This window comes from Plasmodium malariae (assembly GCF_900090045.1).
Source record: "Plasmodium malariae genome assembly, chromosome: 13".
Classification (NCBI taxonomy): domain Eukaryota; phylum Apicomplexa; class Aconoidasida; order Haemosporida; family Plasmodiidae; genus Plasmodium; species Plasmodium malariae.
The window spans coordinates 1,257,234-1,269,640 of NC_041787.1; the positions used below are offsets into that span (position 1 = coordinate 1,257,234).

General features: G+C 27.3%; 4 protein-coding genes across 4 annotated transcripts; all 4 read left to right on the forward strand.

Annotated features, from left to right (window-relative positions):
* Positions 1-23: 23 nt before the first annotated feature.
* On the forward strand, positions 24-1,368 carry PmUG01_13033700 (MORN repeat protein, putative; the record flags this gene model as incomplete). Its single annotated transcript, XM_029007320.1, has 3 exons — positions 24-132; positions 431-649; positions 1,250-1,368. The coding sequence occupies 3 exons, from the start codon at positions 24-26 to the stop codon at positions 1,366-1,368; spliced, it is 447 nt and encodes a 148-aa protein (XP_028863722.1).
* Positions 1,369-2,060: 692 nt separating this feature from the next.
* Positions 2,061-3,971, forward strand: PmUG01_13033800 (dynein-associated protein, putative; the record flags this gene model as incomplete). Its single annotated transcript, XM_029007322.1, has 1 exon — positions 2,061-3,971. One exon carries the CDS (start codon positions 2,061-2,063, stop codon positions 3,969-3,971), a length of 1,911 nt encoding a protein of 636 aa, XP_028863723.1.
* Positions 3,972-5,525: 1,554 nt separating this feature from the next.
* PRMT1 (protein arginine N-methyltransferase 1, putative) lies at positions 5,526-6,776 on the forward strand (the record flags this gene model as incomplete). The annotated part of the gene is made up of 1 exon (XM_029007323.1): positions 5,526-6,776. The coding sequence occupies one exon, from the start codon at positions 5,526-5,528 to the stop codon at positions 6,774-6,776; it is 1,251 nt and encodes a 416-aa protein (XP_028863724.1).
* A 2,770-nt stretch (positions 6,777-9,546) lies between these two features.
* PmUG01_13034000 (basic transcription factor 3b, putative) lies at positions 9,547-10,065 on the forward strand (the record flags this gene model as incomplete). The annotated part of the gene is made up of 1 exon (XM_029007324.1): positions 9,547-10,065. The coding sequence occupies one exon, from the start codon at positions 9,547-9,549 to the stop codon at positions 10,063-10,065; it is 519 nt and encodes a 172-aa protein (XP_028863725.1).
* Positions 10,066-12,407: the final 2,342 nt, after the last annotated feature.

Genomic DNA, 12,407 nt, shown 5'->3' on the forward strand with positions numbered 1-12,407 from the left:
CATTTATAACAATTTACTTTTCTATGTCACAAATAATTTATATGAACAAGGAAAAAACTAAGGGAAAGTACGTTTATCCAAATGGAAACGTATATATAGGAGATTTTAAAAATGAAAAGTTCCATGGGCAGGGTATAGACAAAGCCGAAGATGGGAAAAAAAGAGAAAAAAAAAAATTCGTGCTACTATTATTGCATGTTCATAAATATTAGGAAATTGTGCATAATATGCCTTACGTGTACATACATGTGTGCATATACATATACTTACACATATACAGACACATACACATACACTTACACATAGACATACACATACACTTACACATACACTTACACATAGATATACACATACACTTACACATAGACACACACATACACTTACACATATATATACATTTTTATTTTATTTATTTTTTTTTTGGTGCCAGGAACTTTAATTTTTAAGGAAAAAGGGAAATATAAGGGAACTTGGGAAAACGGGAAAGAGGTTACTGGTCAGTATTACTTTAGTGATGGGTTACAATATGCAGATAAATGGAAATATTTAATTGATAGTCCATATTTTCACAACGAACAAATTAACAGCAACGAAGTTATTTACATGGAGAAAAAAAGAAATGCCTACTTAGACAATATTTACGATATAGGTATGCATTTCACTTTTTTTTTTTTACTCTGCACCCATAATTAGATACATACTTGCATAATCCAAATATATGTAGTACCAATAACGGACTTATTTGTGAAGCGGTTTTTCCTTTTTTTTTTTTTTTTTTTTTTTCATGTTTACTTGTTTAAAGAATTTCTTAAATTTTTGGCTATTTGTTTATAAATTTTGTTTTTTTCGAATTTTGTACATACCCTTTTTTTTTTTTTTTGTCTATTTGTTCATATATTTTTTTTTATTTTTTCTGTTTGTTCATATATTTTTTTTTATTTTTTCTGTTTGTTCATATATTTTTTTTTATTTTTCTGTTTGTTCATATATTTTTTTTTATTTTTTCTGTTTGTTCATATATTTTTTTTTATTTTTGCTGTTTATTCATATATTTTTTTTTATTTTTGCTGTTTATTCATATATTTTTTTTTTATTTGCTGTTTATTCATATATTTTTTTTTTTTTTTACTTGTGCATAAATTTTTTTTTTTTTTTTTGGTGCATTTTCATTTTCTCTCCTTCCCCCGCTGTGCTAAAAATGTATGCCATGTTTATAACTTCTTTGAATGATGGTCTTTTTTTTTTGAAGGAGATGGTTACTGCAAAATGGATGACAATTTCGTCTACGCTTTCGTCGATAACAAAGAAATAAGAAAAGTAAATGAAAGAGAAAAAAACTGGATAAAGAACCACTGTGCCAAATATTAAAGAAAAAAACTTACATTAATATATATGTAGAGATATTTCCTTAAAAACCTTTTTTTTTTTTTCCCGCTGAAAAGTTTAGCTAATTAACGTGGGCATATTGCAAATGTAAGCGCATATATGCACACACACATGCAGCATAACGAACTGCACTTTCTCATAGCACATTTTGCATAGAATATGTTTTAGAGAGAATGCTGCAAAACTAAAAATGCATTTTTCGTAAAAATGGGAAATGGAACACATTTCTTTACTAGTTTCCCTATTTTTTTTTTAACGTTCCAAAGGTACATTATCTTCCAAGTTTTTTAAAACTTCCCTTCAGTCAAACTTATAGGACTACAGCCTTTTAATAAAAAAAAATTGTATTTCTCTTAATAAATTACAGTCATAATATGTTCATTCAGTTTGAAGGCTATTTAAAAAATTTCTTTTTTTTTCTTTTCTTCCATTTTGCAATTTTACCTTCATTGTTAAGGCGATGCACCTACACTCGTGCTACTGAGCCTATTTTCATTTAATTACTCGATTGAGAATTTATTTCCATTTTTGTACTCTGCGTTGGATTCTAAATTGCACCAAAGCTGCATGGGCTCATTTCGTTTAGTGTTCAAGGAATTCCTAAGGTAAAACTGGGCTTTGAGTAGTGGCAGTAGTAACAGCAGCAGCAGTATAGTACTGCACGCTCAGGAAAAATGATAGACTACTACTACTGCTACACGAAAAAGAAAAGCGATATTGGTAAAAAGTGCTGCTTCACCAAGTCTACAAGTCAAATAATAGGGCGAATAGAACCAAATGAAGAGTTAAAAAAAAAATATATGTATAAAGAGAATATATATTATAATGATGATAATATAAGAAAGTTTAGTGAGCAGTATGTTAATATAGAAAGTGTAAAATTAGAAAATAAGTTTTTTTATCATAATGAAGGTGGATGGACTAAAGACATAGATATCAGTGATAAACAAAATAAGATAAAATATATTAAAAGATTGGATAAAGATGTGAATCTAATAAATAGTTTAAAAATACTAATGAATGAAACAACGAAAATTTTACATAAAAATAATAGTATTAATATATATGAAGAATATTTTAAGGATGATTTGCAAAAGGAAGAAAATTTTAAAATTAAATCAATTATAATAATTAAGGATAAAATTCGAAAGTATAAAAGATTTATTACATCTATTAAATGGTCAACTGATAATACACACAAATTAGCTATCTCTTACTGTGTTAATGATTATCAAAAAATTTTAAACAGTTCCCCAAAAAACTGTTTATTATATAATTTGAATCAAGTTAATAGTCCATATCAAACATTATATTCAAAAACGTTTATTAGATGTCTACGTTTTAATCATAAAAATCCTGATTTGTTATTAGCGGGTTCTTATGACGGTACAGTTAATATATGGGATCTAAGAAAAAAAAATACCTTATGTGAATCATCTTCAATAAATGTTAGTCATAAAAACATTGTCCAAGATATCATATGGTTACAAACGAAAACAAATAATCATTGCTTATCTATTTCGAATGATGGTTTATGTTTAATATGGGATGTTCGCAATTTTTCGAACCATATAGAATCTTTTTATCTAAATAAAGATCCCAGAGAAGTGTGTGAATTGGTAGGAACCGCCAACTTAGATGCAGACAATTTGAAGCTTTCCGATGGGGGGGTGGTAAACACCGCAAATCTGGTTAGTACTTATACAGAACGTGTTTCAACACAGGGATTAACTAGCAGTACAGCACCAGGAGTAGCTACCAGTTCAGCTACAGGAACAACTACCAGTCTGACTCATCCAAATCAGGTAAGAGGAAACATTCCTATTGCGAATGATTTGAATAACGAGTTACCATCGGGGAGTTGCACAAACTTATGTTACAGTGCAAATTGTTTAGAGTGGAACCTCGAAGCAGGACCATCAAAAATACTAGTAGGATCAGATGAAGGGTATATTTTATCCTTATCAAAAAGACAAACTAAAAATCTTGAAATGCTACAAAAATATGGAGCATCAAATGAAAAACATTTATCTAGTATTACAAGTATAAAAAGAATACCTGTTAATCTCAAATATTTTTTATCAACAGATAAATGGGGTTTTAATATATGGTCAGAAGACATAAAATTTCCTATCATTTCGAATTATTATGATGAATGTGTAATTAATAAAGGATACTGGATTTATGATTCCTCTTTTTTCATGTTAATAAGAAAAGATGGTTACTTAGATTTTTGGAATTTACTTTACAATTTCAATGAACCCATTATCAAACATAAAATATGTAATTGCTCAATCACAGAAATAGATGCACATGTTAATAATAAATATATTTCTGTCGGAAATGAACAAGGCGATATTCATATATTAAAACTAGGGGATAGCTTTTGTAAAAATTCGAGTGAAGAAAAAAATGCCCTAGATGAACTATTTGAAAGAGAATCAAAAAGAGAAAAAAATTTAGAATATATTAGAAAACAGCTCAACTGTATTAAGAAAAAGAAAGAATATTTAAATGCTCAAGATGTTCAAATAATGGACGATGCTGTCAGGGAGACTGATAGGGAGTACGAGTCCGTAATTTGATGGTCAGTTTTCTTGCCATTGAGTGCGGGGGCAAAACATGGGAAAAAAAAAAACAAAATAAATAAATGCATATGTATATATATATATATATATATATATATATATATACTTAATAAGCGAAAATTTTCTACCACTGGGAACGTCTTCTTTTATCAAAATAAATCCCTCACTCTTTTTTTTTTTTTCTGTTAAGCTGTTACTATTATATACGTACATGTATCACATAGCCCGCATTTATATTATTATTATTTTATTTTTTTTTCTTTTTTATTATTTTTTTCTCCTACTCACCTATTACATATATATAATTTTTAAAAACCGTGTAACCTTACCATTTTAAAAGTAAGAGATCATGTAAAAACAATTTCTTTTTCTTGCTGTTCTTGTTCGAAATGTTCTTTTAACCATACCGAGAATTTTTAGTGCTCTACTTGATTTGGTTATACGTGCATGTATAAATAGGTATACAAACATACATACGTATATGTACATAGGTATATGAATATATGTATATATATTCATCCCTAGCATTGTCCTCTAGTCATTTATACGTGCTTTTTTTTTTTTTTATAAAAATGTATCCCTGTATCTATTTGGAAGAGTTTTTCCCCCTATAACGTCATGGGTATTGGCAGTATTTCTTCAATAAAAAATAAACGAACTTATGAACTAGCGAACAGACGAACAAAAAAAATAAAATGATGCGCAAAAATAAAAAGTTTTTCCCAGAATAACTGTTTTGTGTATAAAAAAAAAAAAAAAAAAAAAAAGAAAAAGCGCAGCGTGTATAATATATTTATGGCGTAACATTAATCAAGTTCAATATCTATGTAAATAAATAAAAAAAAAAAAATTATTGATGTAATTAATGGAGTGATTGATACAATTAAAGAAATAACCAACACAATCAGTGGAATGACTGAAACGATTAATGGAATGATTGATTCGATTAATGGAATGACTGATTCGATTAATGGAATGACTGATTCGATTAATGGAATGACTGATTCGATTAATGGAATGACTGATACAACTAATGGCATGAAATACCAACTGTTTTATGGAAAAAATAAAAAAATTTGTGTTTGTTTTATAAGTAGTTTTTTTGTTGTACAGTATTTCTTAAAAGAATAGCAAAAACAGATAAGCTTTTATTTTGCCCATGCAAAACGGCATATATTGTTACATATTTATGTAGGTTAAAAAAATTTTTGAAAAAGAAAAATTGTAATTCCAAATAAAAATACCTGCACATGTACAGGCAGTTTGTGGGAAGGAATAATTTTACGTGGAGCATACAGGTAAGAAGTTGAAATATATGTTTCATTGATAGAAAATAAAAATTGCATATTTCAGCAAAAGCTTAGCATAGCATTTACGTGTATCGCGTAATTTTGCCTGTAGAGGCCTTCTTTTTTTTCTTAATTTTTGTAAATTAATTAAATGAAAAATAAAGCGTAAATTCAGCGTAAATTCAGCGACAAATAAAGAGGCGTACAAAGCGATATATAAAGAGACGTATAAAGCGAAAAATTAAGAGGAGTATAAAACGGCATGCAGAGTGGAATACAGAGTTACATAGAAAACGGCTCGGAAGGGATGACGAACAAGTACAACAAAATCAATAAGAGCAACTACGAAACGAGAAAGGCTGTGTTTTACGACAAGGGAAATAATAAAAACAGCTTTGAAAAAGAGAATGGGGTTAAATATTTTAACGAACAGGACTTACAAAGTTTTTTCAATACATGGAAGCAGTGTTATAAAGAGAATATAATTGTTGAGGAAAGAGAAAATTTTATAGTGTGTGATAAAGAGAAGGATATGGAAAATGGTAATAATGAATATTTTAACTCTTATAATTATATACATATACATGAAGATATGATAAAAGATGAAATAAGAACAAGGTCATATTATGATGCTATTCGAAAGAACCAGCATTTAATTAAAGATAAAATAGTATTAGATGTTGGATGTGGAACAGGAATTCTTTCTTTTTTTGCTGCAAAGTATGGTGCAAAACATGTATATAGCATTGAAAAGAGTAATATAATATATACAGCATTGAAAATAAGGGATGAAAATAATTTAACAGATAGAATAACTCTTATTAAAGGACTAGCTGAAGAAATAGAGTTACCAGTTGATAATGTAGACATTATAATATCTGAATGGATGGGGTATTGTTTATTATATGAAAATATGCTTGACACAGTTTTATATTGTAGAGATAAATGGTTGAAAGAAGATGGACTTATTTTTCCTGATAAAGCTTACATGTATATAGCAGGAATTGAAGATAGCTTATATAGAGAAGAGAAATTTGATTTTTGGAAAAGTTGTTATGACTTAAATTTTTCATCAATTTTACCAATACTTAAAGAAGAAGTTGTTATAGATTATGTTGATAAAAATTTTATTGTTACTGATACTTGTTGCATATTAACATTAAATTTAAAAACATGTAGTAAAGACCATTTATCTTTTGTTTCTCCTTTTAAATTAAAAATGATTAAGAAAGATTATTTACATGCACTGGTTATATGGTTTGATGTTTCTTTTTCTGCTTGTCATACAGATATTAGTTTTACCACTGGACCATATGGTGGTCATACACATTGGAAGCAAATTGTCCTTTACACAGAGCATATTATTACAGCAGAAAAGAATGAAATATTGAACGGAATTTTTGCTCTCAAAAAAAATAATAAAAATAACAGACACATTGATATGAAATTGCATTACATATTTGATGGTGTGCACACAAAGGCGCAGTCAACGCAGTACTTTAATATCAGTTAAGTGTGGTTTGACTACGCGTTCGTTCACCGCGCAAGTACTAGAATATGGACATATTTGCTCACGTGAATGGAAGTACACACACGTATGCGCTTGCACACACAAGTGAAGTTGCACACCCGTATATGCTTGTTTGGACGTCCATGCTAATCCTGTGAAAAACTGCATCTAGTTTATTTAAATATTTACTCATACGTTTATTCATTCATTTATTTAATATATATATATATATATTTATTTATATATATTTATATATATATATATATTTTTTTTTTTTTTTTTTTTTTTTGATATTTATTTCATGGTAATACACTTGTACTTATTTACATGACTTGTTCATAATTTGCAGTTTAGGTTAAAAAAAATATTCTTACCAGTTCATAATATATATTCGGTGCATTATGACTAAGCAATAAATAAAGGTGAAAAAATATGCCTGTTTTTTTTTTTTTTTATTTCGATCTTTATTTCTGTTTTTATTTTTTTTTTTTTATGTTTCCCCTTTCTACATTTTTTAAATTAGACACCGATAAGTAACTCCGGTTGTTTTCTTTTTTTTAATTTCTTTCTGTTCGTTTCGATTTTGCAGTTTTTATCGCTCTTTCACCTTATCTGAAAACCCATTTCTACCCTTTATTTTAGCTTCTTTTTTCTTTACTCATTACTATTATTGTTATTACTAAAATTATCATCGTTATTATAGCTATCATCGTTATTATAGCTATTATCGTTATGCTAAATAACTTTTTTAACTTTTTTTTTTTTTTTTTTTTTTTTTCTTCCTAAATTGGCATCCATGTGGTGATGTGAATAAATTCCAGAAGGCAAACTTAACAAAATTTTACAATGTTTGAAGAGAAAAAACACTGATAAAATAAAAATACTTATATAAGTTTGTATATGTAAATACATGCACGTATACAAACGCGTACGTATACCCACATGCTCACCCCTCCCCAACATACACGAACACATCTTCTAACTCATTTAATAGATAGATATACGCTAAGACGATGTATATGCTGAACATATAGTATGTATGCAAAGAGGGGGTAATAACATACATATGTATTCATATGTAAAGATAGTTTAATTTTTTGTATAACATAAAATGAATTGGTATGCATATATATATTTTTTATTCCTTTCTTTACTTCTTTTGCCAAAGCAACAAATATAAAATATTTCATATTCCTTGCACATTCATATCTTTTTTGAAAACGTATGAACATTAAATTATGAGAAATTTTTTCCTAACATGAGAGCAAAACAAAATTAATTTAGTAGTGTACAACTTATGATATTACTAACGTACTTAAAAAGGAAAACATTTTCATTATTTTTTCATTATTTTCTCGCATATACCATTTTTGCATTATATTTTTATTTTACACATAATATCGAAGTCTTTACTTTTTAGTTTTTACTTTATAGTTTTTACTTTTTAGTTTTTACTTTATAGTTTTTACTTTATAGTTTTTACTTTTTAGTTTTTACTTTATAGTTTTTACTTTATAGTTTTTACTTTTTAGTTTTTACTTTTTAGTTTTTTTTTTTTTTTTTTTTTTCACTAAAAAAGGGGCTTATTAAGGAAAAAAAATAAAAATAAAAATATCATCTAGCATGATAGAATGTACTAAAGGGGTATGTGTTATTAATATTATATTTTTGTAACTTCAGCATAGCATAATTATATATTGTAATAATACAATACTGTTAACTATGAGTCATCCTTATTATATATATTTATACTCTTGTTCAAGGTACATAACGGAAATATTGTTCTACGTAATATCACCATGGTAGCTTCCAAAAAAAAAAAAAAAAATGCTATTTATTATACTTTATAAACGTATACAGTCGTGATCCTTATTATTATGTTTTGTTATAAATGAAAAAATAAAAGCATATAGTCTGCACATATGTATATATATATATTATGTAGTATTTATTCATAATTGCTTATAAGGTAATACTAATTTTGTTTCACACTCTATATTTTAATCAATTCATTGTTTACCTTACTGTATATGACGATACTGCGTAATATAAGTGCGAACGATTGCTTTTTGAAAAGAATCCTTTTTTTTTTTTTTTTGTTCATTATATTTTTCACATGTTTCTTCATTTTGTTCTTTTAAATCATTTTCATTATTTAAATCATTTTCATTATTTAAATCATTTTCATTATTTAAATCATTTTCATCATTTAAATCATTTTCATCATTTAAATCATTTTCATCATTTAAATCATTTTCATCATTTAAATCATTTTCATCATTTAAATCATTTTCATTATTTTCATTATTTTTATTTTTTTCATCATTTTCATGGTTTTCATGGTTTTCTTTTTTTTTTTTTTATCTCTCTTTTTTAAAATTTTAAAGGAACATCACTTACACTTCAAAAATTTTTTTTTTTTTTCATAATTTTCCTACTTAACTTGCAATAAATGTTTAGAACATGTACATTTAAATGTAGCAACGTATTAACGAACACTAATAAATTTTAGTAAAAGTTTTTTATCTTTTTTTTTAATTACACAGTAAAAGTGTCAAGTTAGTATATGAAATAAAAATTATACTGTATTGTGTTATATTAAATTATATATTGTTATTTTGAATTGTACATGTTATAATATATTATTGCATTTCATTTCGTTTCATTTCGTTTCCTTTTTTACGCCGCTTTTCGCGTTTTACCTGTATCGGTCCCTTCACTGCCCCCTTTTATTGTCCATAATTTAGTTCTTCTCAACCTTCTTGTGTGCAAAATGGAAAATGTATCACCTGAAATATTAGCAGCAAGAGCTAGGCTGAAGGAAAAGATGGGAGGTAATCTAAGACAAATAGGAGGAAAGGGGAGTGCTAGGAGAAAGATAAAAAAGGTTCATAAGACATCCATATCAAATGAGAAGAAAATTAATTTGATATTAAAAAAAATTGGTGCTTCCTATTTTGGGGATGTGGATGAAATATGTGTGTACAAAGCTGGTGATACGTACTTAGAATTTAAAAGGCCGAAATTGTCAGCTTCTTTGCAGTCAAATACATATGTTGTTACTGGAAAATATACTGAACAGAAAATTGATTTAAACAAAATATTCGAAGGACTAAAAGGAAATAAAAATGTGGATAAGAACTTACTGGAAAAATTAAAAAATGATCCAAATATAAAAAATTTATTAAATAAAGAAAATGAAGCGAAAAAGAGGGAAGAACAGGAGCAGGCTGCTGAAATACCCGATTTGGTTGAGAATTTTGAGGAGGTCTCAAAAGAGGAAGAGAAATGAATTTAAATGGTCTTTCAGATAACTCTTTTTTTTTTTTTTTTTTTTTTTTTTTTTTCCCATTGTAGCAAATGCATGTGTGCATTGTTTGTATATATTACGCGTATTTATTACGTGTGTACATTATGTGCATATAGGTATACCTATACATATATGTATTTTTATATTTTATATATATTTTTTTTTTATTACCCCATTTTACTAATCAAGCTGTATGTCTAACTGGCGAAACGTAGCGACCACAGTTGTACGTGTGTACTTAGCACGTCCATGTGCATATCTGTTGTGAACAAAATTCATTTTTAAATAATCTATATAATATATGTATCCTTATCATATGGGGTAATATTATTTTTAAAAATATAATTTAACTGAGTTTGATTAAATGAGTAAAAAGGGAGAAGAAAAAAAAAAAAAAAAAAAAATACAAACAAATTGGAAAAATGATAAATTACCAAATTGCCAAATCGAATATCATATTTTTACAAATATTTAATAAAATGGGTCTCCGTGTAACGCTTATGCTAGTAAAACGGTACTGCGTTACCTTATGTGCGAACACGTGGAAGAAGAATAATTTATTGAAATAAAAAAGAAAGAAGCAAAAATTATGTAATGCTATGATTAAACATATTTCTTTGTGTATTGTAAATATATGTAAGCATTACACGCATCATTATGTTACGTCTTTAATTGAGTGTTTTCCGTTTAACTCGTGCTTATATCGAGTATGGAATGGTATCACGTTTAACCTTTAGATGGTGCCAGGGAAAGGCGTGCAGGTTGTAATCCCCCATATATGCATACATATATATATATATATATGCATAAATACATATGTATATATGTATGATATGTACGAGTAAACCCATTTTGCACGTTTTGCTCTTAGTGTGCTATTTTTACAAAAATTAGGGATCCCACATATTTTCCATTTTAAAAGGCTCATGTTTTCTTTGATTTATTCGTTCAATAATTGCATTTAACGCGCAAGCATGTTACTACGCGTGTACATACACATTCGAATTCGTATATATATATATATATACATATGCGCATATGTGTATGGGTACACATACATAAGATTCCCCATTGTAGTAACACAAAAGGCCAAACGTACTCTTTATGTAAAGAAGCGAAAAGAATGCAAAAACGTTTTTCCTCTTCACATATTTGTGCGAAGGTAAAGGAAAACAAGTACATAATTTTTAATTTAAGCTAAAAATTATAACAACGCTCTTTTCACAAATGAGATAAAAAAAAGAAAAAAAAAAAAAAAAAGAGAAAATATTTTTCTATTACTTATGTAAGAACCATTTTTAAAATGAAAGTTAAACATAATTAATTCCGCCTAAAATTACTACAACTTATCACAAAATAAAACGAATTTATTTTTTAATACATTTGGATATTTTTGTAGGTAAGCGCAAATATAAATGTATGCGTGTATTTGTAGTACATGTACATGTACATGTATATATATATATATATATATAAGTGTATAAGTATTATGCACTGTGTATGCGACGAAACATTGTTCTGTGTAATGCATAAGTCCATTTCATTTATTTCCTTTTTCAGTTCTCTACATATACTTTCCACTAATATTGCAATTTTTTCAACGCGACAATAACTTATGCAGGTTATGCTGCTTACGTAGGGAGGGACAAAGGTAAATATTATTCATTCCATATAAATTTAAAACTAATACATTAATACATAAGTACATACATACACATGTTCACATATATTTTTATAAAGGCAGTTAAGGCAGTTTTTCCCTTATTTTTAAATATGTTTTATATTTATTTTAAAATTCTGGGTTAACATTTTGGCAGTTTTGGCATTATACGTTTGCCGTTACCATCCTACCATCCATTCATTCTTTTATGTTTTATTCGTTTAAAAATTTATGAACAGAAAAGAAATTTCTAATAATAAATTTTTTACAATGACTGCAATAACAGAAATTTTTTTATACATCCATGGTGCATTTGTAGTTTTTGAATGTATGTAAACGTAAATTTATGTGGTAGTATTATTGGTACGACATTTTGCAGTATTTAAGCGTACACAAGCCCAAACAGGGATGGATTTAAATGTATTCAAACGTGTATAAATGTATGTACGTATGTATGTATGTACGTATGTATGTATGTACATATAACATGTACGTGTTCAGCTAAATATGTACTGTATATAGCTAGCACGAAGGCGTCAAATGTGATAACCCCCTTTTATGCCCTTTTCAAGTTGATGCATTTTATATATAAAATACCCATATGAATAAGGAAAAATTTCTTAAAGTGTTTTAAGCGGGGGTTGACAGTATTTTCGTTCAAGTA